Raw genomic sequence first — 21,871 nt, 5'->3', positions numbered from 1 at the left:
GAAAAACACAAAAAGCAGAACATTTTGCTTCTTTCTTTTTTTTAATTTTTATTTCGTTTGTGATTTGTCCTAGTCTCTGTCTCTCTCTTTGTCTGGTGTAACTTTATTTGTTTGACTTGAGATGGAGAGAGAGAGAGAGAAAAAGATAAAGATAAAGAAGAAGAATGATATCAAATAGTCAAGGAGGGAAAAGTAATAGACATGTGCTCAACAGAGCGGACCTACTACACAAGTAGTAGTAGTATGTATACCCCCCCGTAGAAGTAGATGGATGGTAGATTTGTGTCCAGCCCGTGTGTGTGCGAGCGTTGCCTTTTTTTATATTTTTTTATTTATTTATTTCTTTTATTTTTCTTTTCTTTTTCTCTTCTCCGGAGGGGGTTATTTAGGAGGTGCGCAAACAAACAACAGCAGCTAGTGCATTTCCTCTGCGACGTCCAAAAAAGACAGATGGAAACTACACACACATCACAAGACGTAAGTTGTTTTGTTTTCTTGTGTCTAGTCAACAGACATTGACGGACAGTCCAGTCTGTCCATATCATCAATTTGAAAGGAGAAACAACCACATTTTTCGAGCCAACATTTTTTCGGGGATGTTGTTTTTAAGTAGTAGATAGGCAAGCGGAAGAAAAGGGGGCGCGTGATTTCTCCTTTTACACCCCTTCCCCCTTTTTTTCGCCCAACTCTTTGGTAGGAGGAGCAGCAGCTCTGCTGTGCTATGCATTAACGGCCAAATATTGACTTCTCTAGGCTTCTTTCTCGGCGGGCTCCACACTCTGATGAACGCGTCAGACGACGTTTATAATACCCAGCCCAGGACGACAGCACACACACACACACAGGCGGCCAGGAACCCCTTTAGAGAGATCTAACGTCAGCTTTACTGATCGTCTTCTTCTTTTCCTGTTTTCGGGTTTATACTTTTATTTTTTTATTTATTTTTTGTTACAAAGACGACCATTTGATTAACCGCAATTTTCTCGTTTTCCTTCAACGGCTATCAAATTGTCTTTTTCTTATTTGGGGGTTGGCGAGAGTCTTTTTCCTTGTATACCAGGGGGGGTTGGCACTGGCAGTAGCCGGCCAATCTGTGGAAAAATACCCGTTTTTATCTCTCTTTCTCTCTATAGTTTCGGGCATTATTACTTTCCGGCTGGATGGAAAATGACGACATTTATTGAGAAACGGTGGGCGGGCGGGCTGGGGGTTGTGTGGTTCTCCTTTTGATTTCTTCTTGCCGGCTAGCCAATTTCGGGACGGCTGGAAGCGTTCGTTTTTTCTTCTTCCTTGTTGTTGTTGTTGTTGGCTCTCTCTCTCTCGTCCGCTTCCTCCTCATTCAACCTCGCAGAAATCTTTTGGCCTCTCCCACAAAAGGCGATGCTCATCGATACACACGAGACAAGGGACGACACACGTCAGTCTCTTTCCCAATTTGGTTCGTTGAGTTGCTCACGCTGGTCCCTCCCTTTTGTTCTCCAACAACAACAACAAGGAGAAGAAGAGAAAACAACTTTTTTTTTCTTCTCCAAAAATCAAAAGGAAATCACTGGCGGAATTATTATTGGGACCACAGACCTCCGTGCCGTTGCACGAAACGTGATTCAGTCGTGGGACTATTTTAACGGGATTTTTTTTTTTTTTAAATTCAAACGAAAGAAAATATTGTATATGGGTATATAGAAGAGCAGCTTTCTCTCCGTTCGGTTATTTTATTTTTTTGGTCATCCATTCGATCCCCATCGGGAAGAATTTGTTGTCTTCCTTTTTAAAACTCGTTTTGTCTTATTTGTTTCGAACAAATATCACAAATATGAATCACGTCTTCGTGAAAGAATAGGGACTGGGCAAACTTCTCTCTATTACTTTTTCAGCAGGCTCCATCTTAATAAAAGACAAAAAGGGAAACTCGTGACACATTCGTCGCCGAAGAAATCGTGGTGGGGATCTTTTGGTGTTGTCTACACGTTAATCAAGTTTTTTCTTCTTCTTCTTCTTAGATTTAACGAGGGGTGGAATTAATGCAATAGCCGTTGACGACCCGACTCTGTCTGCGGAATGAACAATATCCTCTCTTTCTCTCTTTCTCGCCTTCCGATCTATTATGAAAAAGAAGAACAACGTCAAAGGGATTGGCTAGGGTTAGGTTAAGGTGGCTGGCTGGATGGATGGATGGATGGGTGGGTGGGAAGAAAGAAGAATAGGGTGGGGAAAGAGATACATCGGCTATTGAAGCGGCTGGGAAAGAAAGAAAAAAAGAACATCCAGCAGAAGAAGAAGTTGTACAGGGTTTTGCTCCGGTCGCGATCCTGTCCTGTCGCCCAACGCCACATGGCCCATTTCGATGGGTGGTGGTGGTGGTGGTTGCTGCTGGTGGATATTTATAAAAAGAAAAGTCTAACTGACTGACTGTGTGTGGGGTGTTGTTTTTCTGCTGGCGAATCCCGCCTTATTGCTCCGACGCCCCTCCCACCTTCCTTCCTTCTCCGGCTGGGTCGGTTTGCAGGAGCGCTGCTGGGCTTCAGGGGGGACCAGCTAGAGAAATATCTCTCTCCGCCGAGCTCCGCCATTTATAACAACAACATGGCCTGGCCCCAGCATCTCTCGCCAGCGTAGAGAGCTGCTGCTGCTGTGGCACACGCACTCAAACGGTGCTCGTCGGCGTTTCTCGCTCCTGCGCTCTCGTCGGTACCTCTTTTCAGCTGCCTCCTTCTTCTTCTTCTTCTTCTTCTTCTTCTTCTTCTTCTTCTTCTTCTTCTTCTTCTTCTTCTTCTTCTTCTTCTTCTTCTTCTTCTTCTTCTTCTTCTTCTTCTTCTCTTGTGTGCCAGAGGAGAAAATCAGCAAAGGGCCAAAGAGCCACAGCCACTGGATCTGCCATCATCACACAGTGCCCCCCACCTAAAAGTGTCGTGCATCTTTTCCCCCTCTCTCTGTGCGAAATTTCACCCGCAAAAAACAAAACGATCGAACACACGCACCGACTGGTGAAAAAATTGGAAAATTATTTGTCAATTTCTACCCCGAAAATAATCGGGAAGAAGAAAAAGTGAAGGAAGAAACGACAACAACAACAACAGAAGAAGAAAAAGAGTGGTGTGTGCTGTGTGTGTGTGTGTTGTAGATCTTAGTCTGTGTAAATTGTTCATGGCGAATCAATAATCTTATCCCCCTCCTTCTTACCCCCCTCTCCGCCAACCTCCTAAAAGATTACAAGTGTTTGAAATCGTCAAATCAAATTGACGCTGTTGTCTGTTCCGGGGGAGTTTGGATGGACATCGGAGTCCAGCAATTTTTAACATCACAGCCAATTAGTTGTATTTGAATATTTTTTTTTAGAATCAAACCACTGAAATTTCTTTGCCCAAATTGTAATGAAATTCAATTCGAAAATCATCCAAAATTGGTTTCGATGGGGGAAATATTTGACGCAATTGCGTAATCGATTGACCTTTGCCCATTTCAGCATTGATCCCCCGCCACACTTTCAATTGATTCGCTTATATTCGATTCAAATTTCACCCCAAATGTGTACATTGCCAAACTATTGACAGTGTGTGTGTATCTCTCATTTAATTGGAATTATTTGATTTTATTCCGTGCAGGTTTGGATCCCATAAAGAGAAGAGAAAAAAGGAAGGATCGGAGAAGGGAGAGAGAGAGGCTGCCTGGATCTCTCTCGTCGGGAGCTTTTCACCATCAGTGTGTGTGTGTGTGTCCGGGACATCGGGCTGGTTTTTGGGTGAGAGAGAACACGGAGAAGGAACGGACAGATGGGAAAGGAGTGACTGACTTGTGTGTGTGTGAGTTTGTGCGGAATTGGGTTCGTTGGTTCATCGTTCCGGCCAGAAACCGACACGGACGGTGGGATCCTTTCCCGGTCCCCCCTTGTGCATATTAGAACGGCCGTCTGCATGGAGAGCCCAGCCCGAGAAGAAGAAGAAGAGCTGAGGAGAGGAGGCCGCCAAAAGCGAAATCAGGAGCCTGCTCCTACAGCACTGGCAACAGCAGCAGCAACAACCATCCACCACCGTCGTCGTCGTCGTTGCCCGTCCGCACAGCCGACACCAACAACAATCGTCAGGAGGTTTCCCGTGTGGGCGTCGTCTCGGCTCCTCTCTTCTCCTGTGCTGCTCCTAGTCGCACTGGAAATTGCCAACATCCAATTACCATAAGGGCCGAAAACCAAACAACAAAAAGTCGAAGAACAACAACAACAACAACTAACCAACAGCCTGTGTTGCTGCCGTGAAAACGTTTAGTGTCTCTTCGTGTCAAAACGACGACCCAATCGGCTGCGGCAGCTGTTCCCGCCTGGTTCTCCCCACCAAGAAAAAATTTGGTTTTTTTCCTTCCCATTCGAAAGGATCCTTGAAACAGGATTTTTTTTTTTCCTTCCAGCTTCCGATCTGTGTGTGTGTGTGTCGTCTGGTGCGCGGCTCCGGTGTTGTCAGTGCGAAAGAAAAGAGACGGACGAAATAACGCCGAGTTTGGGTCACGTGACGTGTATACGAGAGAGGAGAGGAGAGGAGAAGAGGAGAACCCCCGGAGTCCGGACGGATGACCAATGACCAGCCATGAGCAAAGGAGGAGGAGCAGCAGGAGCAGCAGCACAACGACGACTACTACTCCTTCTTCCACTGTGTAGGACTCAAAGAGACGACGACTTGATTTTCGGCGGCTACAACACGACGACAACAGGCCGACGACAAGCTGCTGCTGCCTCCAACGGATTCTTTCAAGACGATCACGACCAGCTCCTCAGGGCGGCCCGGAGACACCGCAGTCGCAGTACGGAGAACGTGGTGGCCAATGAGCAACATCTGATGGGCATGGGCATGGCTGCCAATCCGGGGGGGAATGCCCGGACTGGGCAGCGACGTCCTCAAGGGGATGCTCCAACCTGTTCAGCAACAAATCGCCGGCAAGATGGGCGGAGGATCAGCGGCCGGGCTGAGTCCCAAAGCGTCGCCGTTGACTTCGCCCGAAATGAGCCGACGCGAACCATCCAGCCATCGAACAATCAGCGACGGATTCCAATCAGAGCCGGAAATCAGCAGGTGAATTCAATTGAAAAAATTTCTCCCTTGCCGGAATTCCTTGATTTGACTTTTTCTTTTGTTTTTGCCAGCCGAACTCCGAGATTTTACGCTCCGCTGGGCAGATCCAGCGGCGGCGGCGGCGGCGGCGGCGGAGGTCAGAAGACGGCCATGTCGCGGACAATGTCGTACGGAAGTCGGGTGTCATCTGGCGTCGCTCCTCCGCAGCATCCGCAGCAGCAACAACGATCGCAGAGTTTCGCGTCGGATTCGCTCCGCCAGAACCTGGAGCGGAGTCTTTACCTGGACTTTGACGGGCGCGGCGACGCTGGCTCGCCGTCGTCCGACAACATCCTGTTCGACCACCACCTGTGCTACGCCACGACGCCCAGCTCCAGCAACGGCAACTCGGACATGGAGGGCAACAATCCGCTTCCGCCGCCTCCACCAATGGCCGGCGGGGCCAGATCCGGTGGAGGTGGAGGAGGATCAGCTAATCCGAATCAGCAGGGATCGGTGGCCACGTCGCCCACGTCGAGGCTCCTGCTCGAGTACGAGATGCATCTGCGCAACACGCTGGCCAAAGGCATGGACGCCGAGAGCTGCAGCTTGCACACGTTCGAAGCTCTCCTCTCGCAGAGCATGGAGGATTTAGGTAAAATCTTTTGCCCCATTTTGATTCCGTCCTTATTGTTGTTTTCTTCTTCCTTCCGTTTTTTTTTCTCCTTCAATCCGGCAGCAGCAGCTGCTGGATTTCTCACAGTTATTATTTTTGTTTCCTTCTTCTTCTTCCGCTTCGTCTTCTTAGTATATTCCGCCATCACATTGATGATTGATGTGTCGATATGTGCGGGGGTTGTTCCATGTGCGATCGCTGTGTGTGTGTGTGTGCATAACTGCTACCTACTACTCACACACACACATATACTACTCCTTCTCCATCGCGGGGGGGATGATGTTGTTGTCCATCCATGTGATCCATCCATCCATCATATGTAGAATCGATAATCCGCGCATCCTCCTTCGAGGGCAACGGCTATTCGTCTTCCTCCGGCTCGGCGGTTGCCCAGCCGCAACGGCGGATCCTCTCCGAAGTGGAGCGCATCCAACAAAAGTACCGCGGAGGGCGAGGGTTAATAGGTAGATATGCAAATACATCCGCAAACATCCGCCAATAACCCAAAAAAAAAAAAAAAAAAATTAACAAATTTTTAGAAATTGACGCAAAAAATTCGCTGTCAAAACAAAAAGAGAAAAAAAATGTTTTTAAAATTTTCGCTTGAACTGCTGCTGCCTTGCTGTGCATTTGTTTTGTCCGTCTGCCCGCCTCTTCCGCTTTACCAACGCTTTAGTTTTCAAAACTTTCGAGGGTTGACATTTTCGGGACAGCTGTGAATAATTTGTGGTGTGTCTTGTGTGTTGTTGTTGGTGTGTGAACTCGTCCACTATCATGTAGTTGCGTGCAGTAGGTCTGGTTGATGCTGTTGGCTCCTTAACTGGCAAAACAAACAAACAAACGTGGGCGACGACGGAATTGCGCTGGAATTTAACCAACAAAAACTAATACGGACGACTTTAGTGGTGGTGTAAATCTGAACATTTTTTAGAGAAAACAAAGTTTCTGGCTGGGTCTTTTGTTTTATTGTTTTCTGTCTGGATCTGCTGACTGGCTCGTTGCCCGGCTCTTGTGTATTTTTTTTATCCCGATATCCTCCTCCATTATTGCATTTGAAAATGTTTGACTAGTGCAACAATATTAGAAGTACGCCAAGTCCTTAATCGTAGAGGTCAAACAACGCCAGAAACAAACAAACAGAAAAGACAAAAAGTTGAATTATTTTTCTGCCTTTTTTCTTCATTTATTTGTTTACTTTCCACTTACTACTTTTTCTTTTTTTTTTTTACGTCTTCGCTCTATTGATTGCCTATGGTTCCTATACATTTCTCTACTATTCGCTATCTCTCTTCCATCTATCGTCGACTCGGTGCATATCGTTTCACTTTTCTCTCCTTCTGTTTCGACTCGGTTCTCCTTGGCGCTTTTTCGATCTTCCGCCACCGACTTACATTTTCTTCTCAACTCGAATCCTTTAAAAATTTCACCATTTTTTATTCCGCCAATCCAAATCCAAACAGCAGGTGGAGGTCCATCTGGTCCGTCTGGCGTGGGCTCGTCGTCGTCGCGCAGTGTCGATCGCTCATCGCGTCTCTGCCGCAGCGAAACGGCTCCCACCAACGCTGGCCACCAGCAGCAGCAGCAGCAACACCACCACATCCAGCACCAAGGATCGGAGCCAACCAATCGCTCCTCTTACTACGGCGTAGGTGGCAGCGGAAGCGGTGGCGGCGGCCCTGAGATGGAGCGCAGCATCTATTCAGAACGCGATCGAGGCTACCTAAGTGACATGAGTTCCCGGTAAGTTCTTGCGTCTGTTAGTTTCTACATATTCCTTACAGCTTTTTACTCCTTGTGTGTCGACGACGGGCATTGACGGGCGATGGATAGCGCGCGAGTGGCGGGCGACGACTCGGAAGAAGAAGAAGCCGGAACACAAAAGAGTATTGGCATATAAACAACTTTGTTGGCGATTTGAGTCAGAGAAAAAAAAGTATATCAAAGAAATGTTGGAAGGAAAGTCGAGATAGTCTGGATGGGGCGATGCATCTCTTTTTTTTCCCCGTGACTTTGACGCTGGCTCCGCCTCCTTGTATCAAAACCGGGGCAGCCCCCGACTTTTTTTTTCTTTCTCCGAGTCCTTTTCATCCCCTCGGCCCATCCGCCCTGTACAGATACAGATATATCTCTCTCTCTCTCTCTATGTACACAAGTTTCTTGTGTAGTATTTCCTTTTCCGTCTCTGTCAATATTTTCTCCGTCTCATCCGGCGTCCGCGTTACTTAGGCGACGGTCGCACACAAGTACAACTCTCTTTTCTTATTCGACTTGTACTTGTGTGCGTGTGTATAAATAGCAGCAGCAGCTTCTTCTTCTTCTACTTGGGGCGGCTGGTTGGATTCCCTTTGATGTCTATTTCCCCGTAGTGCACCGGAGAAGAGTTTCTACTCGGTTATATCCATTTCTTTCTTTCTCTCTCTCTCTCTCCCCAACGCCATCTTTCACATGCGGACACGCCCCCACTATGTGCTACACACTAAGTATGTATCTACTACTACTCGAAATGGAGCCGCCGCGTTCGCCTCTCTCTGCTGGGTTGCGAGCGGCTCTCCCGCTGGGCTTTTCCGTCTCCTTTTCTTAAGACTTTGATGGCGGCAAAGAAGAAGAAGAAGAAGAAGTGTAAAAAAGATGGAAGGATCTATTCTTCTTCTTCTTCTTTTCTTGCACTGCAGACGAAGAAAAAAAACAACATCCATCACGCGTTCACGTTACAATAGACAAAACAAAATGAAAAAACAAGAGTTGGGAGAATGCGATCCTGTGCAGTATCACAGACAACACAAAGTCTTCCGGTTGTTTGTTTTTTCTCTTTCTGATTTTGCCGGAAGTTCTTTTTCTGTCTGTCTGTCTGTCTGTCTGTCTGTGTGTGTGTTTGTGCTGATAATCAGAATGCTGATGATTAGCCTGCGATCGGGTTACCTGAGCGATCGGGAAACGGTGGCCGTCGGAGGATCGAGCCGCTCCATCGGCCCGGGCAATTTTTTTTGGGTAGAAGAAGAAGAAAAGGGCGTTGGCTGGAGTCCCTTTGGCTAGTGAGGACGACTCAAACGTAACTTGACAGTCCCATTCTCTTCAGTGTGTATCTCTCTTGAGCGATGGATTCAATTCTTCTTCTTTGCCCGATTTTTTTATTTTTCCTTATTTAATTTTTTGGCGCTACTGTTCGTTTGTTTTTATGGTTATTTCTCTTTCGGATTGATGTCAAAGATGAGGGCCGTCGGGATCAAAAGACAAACGGACACGCCTCCTCTCCCGTGATGAGAGAGAGTCGAATCAATGTCTCATAATCATTTTGGGTTGGGGGTCCGATCCTCCTTCCACTTAAGAGACTCGTGGGCGTTTGACGACGACAGTAATGGACGGACTATTTCTATTTTTCTATCCGCGCACAGTCCGTCCAAAAAGGAAGAAGGGGAAAAAGAAAAGATTGAATTCTCTGTTGTGTCCCGGTAATATAATATTATCTCCAGCTTTTTTCTTTCCTTGTTGTTGATGTCGTTGCCGGCGGTCATCCAGTCCAGTCAGAGCCCCGGTTTCCGTCGACAAGACATCAAAGATGCAGCTGGTGCAAGTCTCTCGGTCTTGCTGGGCTTTTACTCTTATGTGTGTGTGTGTGTGTGTGTGTGTGCGCCGAAAGGAAATCAATGGCCAGTCCATCAGCTTTAACCCCTCCGGAATAGATATATATCCACAGCATTTTGTTCCTATACAACATGGGTCGGGGGGCTTTATAGACAAGAAAATGGTGGTTTCTAGACGATCCTGCTCTACTCTCTATATGGGAGCAACTTTCATTGCTGTCGATGTGCTGCTCCCGCACGTTTTTTTCTTCCAAAGGTTTTTTTTGGGGGGGAGGGGGGCTGGCCCAGGGATCAGTGTAGCAATCGTTCACCAGCCGAAAGACAGGTCCTCCTAGCCGCTAAACCATCGCGGCTGTGCATTCTATATAAATTCTGTGTGTGTTGAGGAGAACAATACGCTCACGGTTTTTATATATATTGAAGGAGATGGTAGAGCAGAGCTCTTATGTGATCGCAGCGATCCAATCACGGCCGACGCCGCTGCCAAGTGCCAATGTCGTTACGCTCTGTGTGTGTGTGTGTGTGGGCTGTAAGGGGGGGGGGGGGGAACCCATTTTTTTACGGGGCACGTTTGATTATGCGCCGGCCCGTCTGGCTCAGAATTCACTGGGAAATTGAGCAGAGCGGCTGCTGGCTGGCCTTGTCTGTGTGCAAACGCCAGAAATGGTCAATCGAATTTATTTTTTTTTTCCCATCGCCGAGTTGTCTCGGATCATTATTATTATTATTACATAAGATATAACGTTGAGCGGAATTGAATTACGGCCGGAATTTGTGTCCTTGTTCACCTTTTCTCGGCCAATCGACGCAAAGAGAATTGCCAACTTTCGCTGGCTTATAATGTCGGACACACACAGAGGACAGACGCCGGTCCCTTAATTAAATCACACTGAGCACATAAAGTCAAGGCGTCGGCGTCTTGAAAAAAGAAAAAATGTTTGAACGACGCGTCTCTTTGTTTTTCCCCCCGTTTCATCTTGCTCGGATGAAAGGAGCCGAAACGCCGTACCCGACAATTCACTAAGACACCTGAAAAGAGAGTCCCGCGGGATTTTCTTCTTCTTCTTTTTGACTTGATGAGATGGAAAGGGAGAAAGAGAAAGCCGTTTCTCTCTCTCTCTCTCATTCTTTCTTTCTTTCTTTCACTACCCGACATGAAACATTTTGATTGATCATCTCAATTCTCACATTTACTCGCGAATATTCTTCACCTTCCATTTGACTCCCGGCCTCCCCCTCCTCTTCCTCTTCAACATATTAAAAGGCCAATGATGAATGCAGAAGAGAAAGAGAGAGAGACGGCGGTAAATTTAAAACTTGAAAAATTGGAAAGAGAGAAAACAAGGATCGTTGCCATGCCGATGTGCAGACGAGAGAGGCTATCTTTAGATTTCCCATCGATCGACCGATCCCGCTTCTCCCTCCTCCTTCTCCTTTTTTCATCCGGATGTGGATCCGCACTTTCGGAATGTGCACAGCTTCTTTTCGATGATTTCCCGATGATGGAATCCCGATATCTTGGTGAAAAAAATAATAAAAGAAATGGGGCGGTGGGATGGACGAAGAAGGATCGATGAAACTCATCAGCTTGTTGGTTCTTTGGCCTCTCCCATTAGTTGACAGACGAAATGTGTGACGAAGAAGAGAGAATTTCTCTTTGATATATTTGAGAGAGTTGCCTCTGGCGACCCTGGCGGCAGCGGCCTATCCACCCTAGCGAGTCTTAATTGTCGTTAGGACTCTCGGATGGTTTCATTCGCACCGGTTACCACCATTTTCTAATAGGTTTGTGACTGAGACGAACGACGACGACCTGTTTTTTTAACACATTAAAATTGTCGATTGATTTTTTTTTAATTAATCATCTTTTAGGGGCTCGGGGCTAGATAATTCCTACAAACTATTTTTCGCCCCAATGAATTTTTAATTTACCTGTCCAAACTCCAAATGATGGAAAAAGAAGAAAAATCATTTTCTTACTCGAAATCATTTTCGGTTTGGTTTGTTGACTCTAGTCTCTAGTGGTGTGCGCCGCGCAACCAATCTACCAATGGCCGAATGGCGGCCCAATAGGAAAATTTACTTGTATTAGGCCTAGCAAGTCGGTGTATAGTTGTGTACCGATATTAAATGAAATAAAGTAAAAACACAAACTATTAACTGAATTTTAGTAAAAAGAATTTATTTGAAGTAATTCGTGACGAAATTTATCAGTTCAAAACAAACAATCAATATTAGGTTCCATATGCATGCCTAGTAACCCGACAAAAGATTGGCCAATTCGTTTTTAATTGTTGTTATTCTCGATGCCGGTTTGGATAATCCCAACATTTTGCACACTTCGATGAAGGATTGGAAAAGATATTCATGGCGATTTAGTAGCGGAATTACTTCCGTGTGCATAAGTAAATTCCTTGCCTCTATGGCGTTGTGCAGAATGGTTAAGTCGCTTTGTTTTTTCTCGTAGTCGTACCTCCGGTTTGTATATCTGTTGAACAACTCCCAAAGGTAAGATGCTGTATCCATTACAGAGTTCTTGTATTTATCCCCGTTTCGCAGACTTATGAGATGTTTCCTTAATTCCGGTGCTAAAGATTCGTTGTCGGCTTTGAAGAGAAACAATTGCACCAGCAGCCCGCATTCATATTCTGTGATTGAAATTTTTCCAGGTCGACTGACGATGGCGTCGACAAAGTTTGGTCGTGCGTATGGTTCTTCATTTTCTCTGCCAATATCGTGTAAACCATAGTAAAGTTGATTATATATGTTGGTTAGCTTATTAGCCTCTTCTGGTTGGTCTAAGAGGTTGGCAACAGCTATCCATGATGCCAAGAAATGCTTTCCCTTGTGTAGTATTAGGGGAAGAAAACCGTGTGCCACTGCTCTGCGGCCTAACAGAGCCTCTTCTAATATCTCTTCGATGTTTGTCATGTAGATTGGGAAAAACTTTGGGTTGTTCTTATACCCGTCGATCATGATTTTAATAAGGACTTCGGTGTCAAGTTTTTTGCTGTTCGGCCAGAGTAAGCCCATCCGTTTCAAAAAGTTGGACGTTGGTGGGGCAAGGTAAAAAGTGAATGCCGGAAATAAGATGGCTCTTAATCGAATCGCCTCAAGCTCTTGCTCTTTGGTTAGTTTCTGACCTCTTTGGTGAGCAAAAAGTTTCTCTTTCTCTTCGTCTTGGGTTGACATTTTAATTTCAATGTTGTGTTTTTTCACAATCGTGTTTCATTTTTAATGTTTGACGTGGTGCCTCTTATATAGCCACGGTAACGGGAGGTGGGATTAGCAAGAGGCATCCGCATCTGTTGCGATGGATTTTGTGACATTTATATTTTGAATGTCAAATCATTTATGGTCATTTCGCAATCATGAATATTTTTCGCAAATTGTTCAAACGAAAAAAATTCGATACGATTCCTTTTTGAATGTCAAAATATCGAAATTGTGTTGAGCCAAACGCCCAAACCGATGAGAAACGGTGCGAAAGGCTGAAGGGGGCGCTGCGTGCCAATCCTCTGAATTTGATTACAATTTAGAATTTACAGGTGTGTTCTGCCACTTGACTCCCGATGGAGCTCCTGCATCCAGTCGTGCGGCGCGGAACGGAATAATCCGGCCGGATCGCCCCCGACAGCCTCGGCCAAACCGTCGGTCGTCCACCAGGATTTCATCCGCTACGGAAATCACCAACGGAGGCCGTCGGAGACGTCGGTGACGGCGGCGCTGATGATGGCCCAGCAAGCGGCCGCCGAGGTAGAGACGGCCGGCGGCCCGGCTCAATCTTACTACACCACTTGGACGACTCTTCCGTCGTCGTCGTCGTCGGTCAAATCGGTCCGGTTCGGTCAGCAACAAGCCCTGCAACAACAGCAACAACAACAACAACAGCTCAGCAAACCGAACGTGGAGCCGGAACGGCCCGGCCAAGAGAAGGACGCCTTAGCCGAGGCCACGATCGGTCTCGAGATTGCGGCCAATTTGGCGTTGGCTTTCGCCCGAGATGTCCGCCGGAAGAAATTGGCGGTCGATCAGTCGAGCCAGGTTCATGCCGGGCCAGGGCCAGCCACCGCATTCATCTCACCATCCAGCCAATGCATCGTCGTCTGCCTGCCGACCGGTGCGATCGATGCCTTCGACGACGGCCTCGCCTCGTCGCCACATTCAGCCGGGCGAAACCGCCGCCGCCGCTCCGGCGACCGTGCGGACGACGGGCCACCAACAGGAAGTGACGCTGTCGGAATTCTATCAGCTGTTACAATTTGTTAGCGGACAAGCCCGTGGCGGATTGGGCGGCGGTCCCGTTGGCGGCAACGTCGGCATCGTCAGCAGCGATCCGCCTCTTCTCCTTCGTCCGTCTCCTCCAGTTTCAAGTGCCTTAAACGCCGACTCGGCAACAACAGCGACAACAACAGCGACAACAACAGCGACAACAACAGCGACAACAACCAAAATGCCGACAACAGCCTCCGTCGGCAGTTCGACGACGTCAACTCCATTGCCTCCTCCGTCTTCGCAGTCGGCACTTCCGCCCGGTTATTTAACAGCCCGTTCATTCCGTCAATCAACCACGTCCAGCAACGGCAGCAACAACAACAACAACTCGGCCGCCGCCACGACGACGACGATTACGCTGGCCAAAAGACCGACGTCTCACAACCACGACGACCCGGGGGCCCTGGGGGTCGATCCGGGCGTTCGATCCGACCGGAGTAGCATCACGACCCACCGCTCCCATTCGGTTCAAGTCAATTATGACAATTACTTGATCCAGTCCAATCACCAAACTCAGCGGCAGCCTCCGCCGCCCGTCGCTGTCGCCGGCGTCGAACAACCTCTTCTTCCTCCGCCGACGTCGACGTCGTCCTCGTCCAATCACGCGCTAAAAACGCGAAGTCTTCCGTGAAATTGTCAGCAGCCGACGGGATCGTCCCAGCAGACGTCGGCGATGGGAGGAGGAGCCGGTGCTCCGGTGGGGCGTCACTGGGCTGAGATCCTTGCCCTCATAACTCAAGTGCTGAGCGGGACCAATCAATACAACAACTCGTTAATAAAACAGCAACAACAGCAGCAGCAGCAGAGGACTGCCACCACCGCCGGTGGCAATCATCAGATCGTGACGGCTGGAGCTACCGGCCAGACTTCCGGCCAGACACCGCTGCCTCCGCCGTCTGCCACGCCAGTCAAACGTCAACAACAACAACAACAACAACAACACCGTCGCCCGGCTATGGGTGATTCTCTGAGCGATTCGGAAGAAGCTTATCTCAGGCGGAGGAGGCAAGGCTCTTCCGGCTCTCCGACGGCGGCGGCGGCGGCGGCGGCGTCCGGCGTCGGCTCGTCCGCCAACAACCACCACATGACGATGACCCCGTCGTCGAGAGGAGATGCACGTCATTACGATTCGCTGCGAACGCCGCGGTCGTCGTCGAGGGCCAGCAGCGTGGCGGCCAATGATCGATCGGCGGATGCGAACGGCGGAGGCGGACACCAAAGTTATTTGGCCTCGCTGTCGCAGCGGCTGCAGATTGAGCAGTACATCGTCAAGACGTTGAGCCACTTGACGAGGTCGGACAAGGCGACGGCCAGCGCCGACTCGGACAAGGACGGCCTGGATTGCGGCTACATTGAATGTTGGGGCTCGCCGGAGCGGAGCAGCAGCCGCCGCCGCCCAACAACAATAACAACAACAGCAACGTGGGTCTGGAGCGGGCGCTGCTGCGGCTGGACCAGCGGATGCGGGCCGATCGGCAGCCTCGCATCTACCAGCACCACCACTGGCGGATCACACCGCCCGCCGAATGCAACGCGGCCCTCTTCCTCTGCAAGGTATAATCAAACAACAGCACACGCCTCCCTCCTTGCTCCTTCTTTGGCCGCCCATCCACCCCCAGGGCTTTCTCTGAAATGATAATTCCTCCGTCGGCAGCCGCGTACTCTTCCGGCCCAGGTGTCGGGCGGAATGTTTCTTTTTCTTTGATTTTTTTTCCCCTTTTTTCCAGTTGCATCGCGGCAATCAAAGATTCATTGAATAGAAGCTGCGAGATTCCGCACACGCTGTATAGTTCAACTTGTCTTTTGTTTTCTTGGGCAGATCAATGACAATAACAGACGCACTTGACAGTTTCCCTCGTCCGTCTGCCATTTTTTGATTTGCCGGAATTGGTTTTTTCTCGCTTTTGACCCGTTTTCCCTTTCATGTGTCGCTTGTCTCCCGACCCACTCGAAAATTCCCGCTCAATTCAACGACGACGACTCCGACGACTCGCATCGTCCATTATTTTAAGCTCCTTACAGACGTCGTCCCTTTTTCTGATACAGAAAAGGTCTTGTCATGTTACGTCATGTGATACCAGTTGTCCTTTTTTCTTTCTTCAAATTTTTTGGGTTTTTTTTTTTTCGATTCGAGGAACAAGTTGTCGGCGGACTCTTGAGAGAGGTTTGTCTGTCGCAGGAGCCAATAGCATCATCAGTGCGTAATGTTGGCGTAATCCCCCCCCGTGGCCCGCCGCCGATTGCGAGTCGAATAAGCGAAAGGAAAAAATGAGAAGTAAAAAATGGGATCGACCGCAGAGATCCTTGCCAACAAACATTATCCACTCTATTATGTAGCCATACATGAGAATGATGATCCGCAGCCCGTTATTGTGTGTCTGTCTGTGTGCGCTCGCGCCAGTCTCCTTTTTAGTAAATCTGTACCATTCGATCCTTCGGGAACAAAAGTATTCTTTTTACTTTTTGGATGGTGGGATTTTTTTTTTATTTTTTTTTTTTTATTCCGTGGAAAAAAATTATTCTAGATTTTATATTTTTATTGTAACGATGCGATCCATCCGCTGCGGATGTTGGCTACCCGGAAATCCCAGCCAACCCATCTAGATACTCAGTTATATATGCATGCACGGCGTGAATATGTTTGTTGGAGTGTGCCTCTTGTGTGTGTGTGTGTTATATTTGGTCGGATGAGCCGGAGGGAAGCACAGACACTCTCTCTCTCTCTTTCTGTTGCAAAATCCTCCTCTGTCGGATGGAATAGATGGATGGATGGATGCGTTTTATACATACGTATCTCTAGTCTTATTTTTTGACTCATCTTCCACAGAGTCAATATTACACACAGAATAAAAAAGTGGGGGAAAAACGAAAAGTTTTCGCAGTATCTTTGGTGCGTGACAAATTTTTATTTGAGTTTCTTTTTTTATTTCACCCCCCCCCGAAGGAATATATAAGGACAAAAAGGGAACGATGAAGTTATCGATCGGGTATTTTTTTATTTTTTTGGTGTCTGTCACGGAGAGTTTTAGTTTGCTCAATTCTTGTTAAAGAGACGACGACGAGAGAAAAGTTGGCGTGTACAAGCTGTCAGTGAAGTCTGATATCCTTATTTATACAAAAAGGGGAAAAAATTCCCCATCAAATTTTGTTCTACAAGTTTTCTTTAAAGGTGAAGGTTTTTCTTTTTTCCTCCCCAGAATCTTGTGAGTTTATCGTCACTAGGCGTTGACTCATTGGTCGAGATAACGAAAGACGCTGTCACTGGCTTCTTGAATTTTCCCCATCTTTTACTTGTGCTTTAGTTACCCTCATGTCCTTTTTTTGCCTCTGGTTTTCCAAACGCGAGTTACAGATAAAACGCAAATCCCCTTACAAACTAAGCAAGGGCAAAAGAAACATCGTCAACGAATCGATCCTTTTTATTCAGTTCAAATCTTCGATCTTATGCACAATTGCGCACAATTGTACCGTTGTTTTTTACTTCAAGTAAGTCATGAACTAGAATGGCTTAGAAGTGTCATGTGAAAGTGCCCAAATTTAATTTTTTCATTTGGCTATACCCATAATGAGATAAAAACTGTGCCATTCACCTGTGACTGAGAAGTCGTTGCTTTAGGCGAAATTAATAACCAAAATTAAATTGCGACACAATTGTTTGTTACTTATTGTTGTTTGTTTTTGTTATTTTAAATTCAATGGACTGACGTCGATTGTCACCACCAGTTTTGAAGTTTGGGGCTTTAGCTGTTTGTGGTGTATTGGCTGCTTTTCGGTGAGGACGGGATGATCGTGACTTGGTGAGTAGATGAGGTGCAAGTTTCGAGCTCTTTTGAACCTTTGTTTTTTTTCTTATATCAATTGCCATTCAATTCTTATAACAAATGCCATTGAATTTTACATGTGTTTAGGATTTGGAATCCTGGAAGTGTTCCTCACTATAAGCTCCGGTCAACATTATGTCTTGCGGATGCATGTGTGCCTTACTTTCCCGCCAGAAGCCGTTCTTCTGGAGTGGACAGCCGGAAGTGGTTGATTCCTGCAAAATTTTTGAGTAAGACGCAAAAATTTTAATTCGTTTAAGCTTGCTTTTGATTTCGAATTCGTTTTTTTTCAAGCATTATTTTTTACGTCCCTCGGATCTCGAGTCGGCCGCCGATGTCAATCTACAACGCTGTTTCTTTGATGGAATTGTGTGGTCCCTGCACGATGACAGATAAGTCATGGACGTTTTGCACAATCGATATCTTCGTGACGCACACTCATCTAGCTTCACTGCTTCTCATGCTGCTACTCAACTCGTCTTAGCACTGGCCAGTCAGATCACTCCAGTGATCGCTTCCGTCCGCTGTTACAGTGTTACACACCTGCAGTCACTCACCACGGGATTACCAACACCACGAGGTACCCAACAATTGACTTAGTTTCCTCCACGTTCCTCCTTCCTCCTTCCACGTTCCTCTTCTGTCCTCGCGTACGTCTATGTGAGCGCAAAGGTATCCATGGGGACGTCGTATATATTCCGCTTCCACCTCCAGAAGTCACCACTGCTACCCTAATCATTCATTTGGCCATCAAGTTAATAATAAGGTAAAACTGAACCTTTATAGTCTTTAGCCCTCTTTAGCCTTTTTTTGCAGTTTAAATCTATTCTAGACTTGGGCTGTTCGTCGTTTTAGTCTCTTGACTCTTGGATTGTTATGCTGAGAATCCAGTTTTTGTTATTACTCATTTCCCTTTTGTCCGTTGGGATTTTCGTTGTTTGGTGCCGGCATTGGCGGCTTCTACGATCCAGGGCTCTGGGTTCGCATTTTTAGGTCCCTGTTTTTGACGTTTGGTGAAACCTCTTTGTGTCGGCGTAGATGGCCTTCGTCCCATCTACGAATTACAATTTAGATTAACCAATCCTGCAATCCAAAGTTAATTTCGCCGTTGGTCTGCACTCTGCAGAAGCAATGTCATTTTTGTATGGCTGCCTTTGAGTGTTTCCCCTGGTTTTAGCCACTGACTGACAGTTCGGTGTATTCCTTTTTAAAAAAATTTTAAACGCTTGAATTTGAATGTAATCTCGCATTCAGGCAACGAACAGTTGAATTGCGGGAAGGCCAAAAAGTTGAAAAACTCGTTTGCCGATGTAATAATTCGTTTAATGATAATAACCAGTGAACAAATTGAAAGTGAGGATCGGGTATTCACTGAAGCTTGAGATTTTTTTTTCTTTTTTAAGTGTGGGATGTGAGCTGTGGTCGTTCGTCTCTTTGTTAGTTCCACCTATTTAGCGTGAGCTTGCGTGAACAAACAGCCTGGGAAAAGATTTCGAACCACTCCCGTATACGATAAAGATGGGATTGTTTTATCCTCCAGTCTTTTCGCTTACATTACTAAGGTGCTGAGAACAGAATCAACCAGGGTCCAGCAATCACGACGACCTTATTCACTAAGACATCCCTCTCCCATCAATGTTAGAGTGGGGTTGGGGCTTCTTTGAAGGCTGGCGAGTTGACTGTTGGGTGTACCGTCTTATCGACATTTATTCATATTGTTTGGCTCGGGCTGACTGATATCCAATTTTTTTCTTTCTTTTCTATTTTGCCGATTTGTTTTCATCTAACTCTTTGTCGATGGACATTTCTCCTCTTTGAAAGTCAACAAAACTCTAATCAAAACTCTGAAGTGTACCACTCAAAGTTGGTGCCATTATAGAATTAGATATTTGAATTGCGAACTGCGTTTTACTTTAGTTTGTTGTGATCTTAAGTCAAGTCTATTTACTTTCCGTCTCACAACATGTTTAAAAAATCATTTCTTCTTCCAAAATGTATCCCGTAAAGTGGGTCCAGCAGTTCCTACCATCATCCAAGAGACTCACGCTATCCGAAATTAATGTGATCTGCAACCAAATTTCATCTCCTTTTTGTAAATTGAGCGTCGATTGCAGAGTTAAAGTGTTGTACTCTTCAACATAACCCCACCCGATAAAATTCCCGTTCAGATAGAGACCTACTCCTAAACTAAGTAAAGATGATGACGTAGGAAATTGGGCGTGTCCAGTAAACGAGAAGAAATACGTTCCCGGGACAGGTGCCGTGAATTTTCCTGTCGTCAAATCCATGGCGTTGCCGATGTTTAATTTGGAAACCTGGAAAGGAATTGAGACATTTGCCGTGTTGAAGAGAGAATTCCGCTGGACGTAGAAGTAGACAGGCGCCGACTTGATGTCGTCGTATCCGATCCATTTCTGGAAACCTGCCATCCATTCAATTGAATTAGAAATGAGTGTGCTGTAGTAAAAAGAAGACAGGTGTTGCCTTACCTGCTTCGTTCGGTAGTTTTGAAAAATCGCAGTAAACACTTTCGACCATTTTGACTCCTTTAACGGAATAGAATCCTCTCAGGGTGTGGCCGATCCTCCAGAGATCTTCGCACGACGTCGGCATTCCAGTGACGGCCACTTGTCCGGTGCATTCGAATCGGCCCAGTGTGTGAACACCGGAAGAATATTCTTGCCCAGTTCGGCCGAAATTCAATCGGGTGACGGGCAGGATCTCCTTATCATTAATGACTCCTGCATTTCAATCATATCGAGTTGAAATCGTTTTATCTTAAGCGTTTGAATTGAAAACATCTTACCGCTATCGACCAATTGCTCCGGTGCAGTAGAATCGCAGTTGCACTTCATAAAAGATTCGACGCCATTTCCATCGATGCCGCACTGGCAGGTGTGGACAACCGTGGTGGCGCCGGCCCAGAAGAATTTGTCGTTTCCGTCTTTGTCGTTCCACCAGGAAAATGCGATGCCGTCCAACTCGAAAGGGGCGTAGAAGCAATCGTACTGGAAAACCGAAATACGTTCATTTGATCGAATTATTAATTTTGTTCAATTAATTGAATCGTACTTTAATCGACTGATGGCATTCGCTTGACAAATTTGCTAACGCTGCCATCTGTCTGAGACTTGCGTTGTACGTCACGGCCTTTGAATAACATCCCGGATCGGCGCAGTGACCCACGTCCATCGGTCCTTCGCTGTCGTGTGGAACGGATGTCGTATCTTTTCAAAGGAAAAGAATAGGACACAAAAAGTTGTTTTAAAACATTTTCCCAGTGTCGGTAGTACCTGTAGTCATGTCGCAATGGACGTAAATGGGATCATCTCCGACGCCTTGTCCGTCCGGATCGATCCAGCGCATGCCGGAATCGAGAGATGGGTCCGCCAGATGGGCTTCTCTGCAGGTCCTCGGGATGGCGCTTCTTCCAGTTAGTGGATCGATACTTTTTCTGTTTTCTTGTAGAACGACTACCGACGATTCTAGTTTTTGAACTTTAGATTCTAGCCGAATGACTTTCTCTTCCAGTTGCCTATTTTTAATTTTGAGATGACGGACCATTTGCCTCTGACAAAAGAAGTTGGAAATAATTGATTTTGGGGTTGAATTAAAATGAGGAAGGTACTTGAATACCTGCTGCTGAGACATTTTGGTTTCGAGTTGTTGAAATTGCGTTTCGAATTTAGTTTCAACAATTTCTTTAAATTGCATCTGATTCGTTGGAAGAAAATGCAATTGATTTTAATTCAAAATTGTTATGAAATAGAAACTTGTATTACGTAATTTTGAGTCAACTGTCCCAATTTGTCCTCCAAATTCAGGGTGGCATCGGCCGAACTGATTAATGACCAACTTAAAAGCAACAACAAGACGAAACGAACATTTACCGTTGAAATGGCAATCATTTCTTGGGAGTGTCTATATAGAGCCTTCTGTCTTTCTTCTTTTCCTGCGAGAAAATCACGCTCGGTAACTGTTTGGTAGTCTATAAATAATTTTTAGTTCTCCCTGATAAGGAGTTCATCCCAAAATTCGCGTTATCTTTGGGGATTTTGATCGACCTTTGAATAGCGCCGATTACAGTTAAACGTGTAATGCGCAGCTACGTGATTTTGTTCGCGTTTCTTTTTTATTATTATTTCTGGCTACCCTAAACTTGATGCCATGGTTAGAACATGAGGTTAGTGAACATGAGGAAAGATGAGTCAACTGCTTGCTTCTCTTTCACTTCAACGGTGATCCAAAGGGTATGTGTGTATGTTGCTGATATTTAGGTGAAAGGGAAATTGTCCGGACTCCGGAATTTGTCTATCTTTGTTATTGACATTTTTTCTTTGCTGTATTTTATTGCAGGTTCGGCAACTGCTTGGTCAAAATGGTGCTGCTGTTCATCCATGGGTGAAGATACATAGTACACGCCTGCACTTAATTTTTACTACCATGTGTGAATTGTTCATCGATGTTTGAAGTTGAGGGTTT

At 46.4% G+C, this 21,871-nt stretch overlaps 2 protein-coding genes across 2 annotated transcripts; one reads left to right on the top strand and one right to left on the bottom strand.

The window, feature by feature from the left end:
- Positions 1-4,857: 4,857 nt before the first annotated feature.
- LOC124313748 (mucin-5AC-like) lies at positions 4,858-14,199 on the top strand. The gene is made up of 5 exons (XM_046778559.1): positions 4,858-5,057; positions 5,129-5,691; positions 7,173-7,452; positions 12,842-13,298; positions 13,354-14,199. The coding sequence occupies exons 1-5, from the start codon at positions 4,858-4,860 to the stop codon at positions 14,197-14,199; spliced, it is 2,346 nt and encodes a 781-aa protein (XP_046634515.1).
- A 5,119-nt stretch (positions 14,200-19,318) lies between these two features.
- LOC124313025 lies at positions 19,319-21,664 on the bottom strand. Its single transcript, XM_046777690.1, has 7 exons — positions 21,172-21,664; positions 21,026-21,103; positions 20,683-20,959; positions 20,462-20,616; positions 20,196-20,397; positions 19,879-20,130; positions 19,319-19,811 (listed from the first exon to the last, which is right to left on the bottom strand). The coding sequence occupies exons 1-7, from the start codon at positions 21,295-21,297 to the stop codon at positions 19,357-19,359; spliced, it is 1,545 nt and encodes a 514-aa protein (XP_046633646.1). The 5' UTR covers positions 21,298-21,664; the 3' UTR covers positions 19,319-19,356.
- Between the last annotated feature and the right edge of the window lie 207 nt (positions 21,665-21,871).

This window comes from Daphnia pulicaria, chromosome 9 (genome assembly GCF_021234035.1).
Source record: "Daphnia pulicaria isolate SC F1-1A chromosome 9, SC_F0-13Bv2, whole genome shotgun sequence".
In the NCBI taxonomy this organism is placed as follows: Eukaryota; Metazoa; Arthropoda; class Branchiopoda; order Diplostraca; family Daphniidae; genus Daphnia; species Daphnia pulicaria.
Note: the sequence above shows the minus strand (reverse complement) of the source record. Positions and strands in the feature narration are given on the sequence as shown.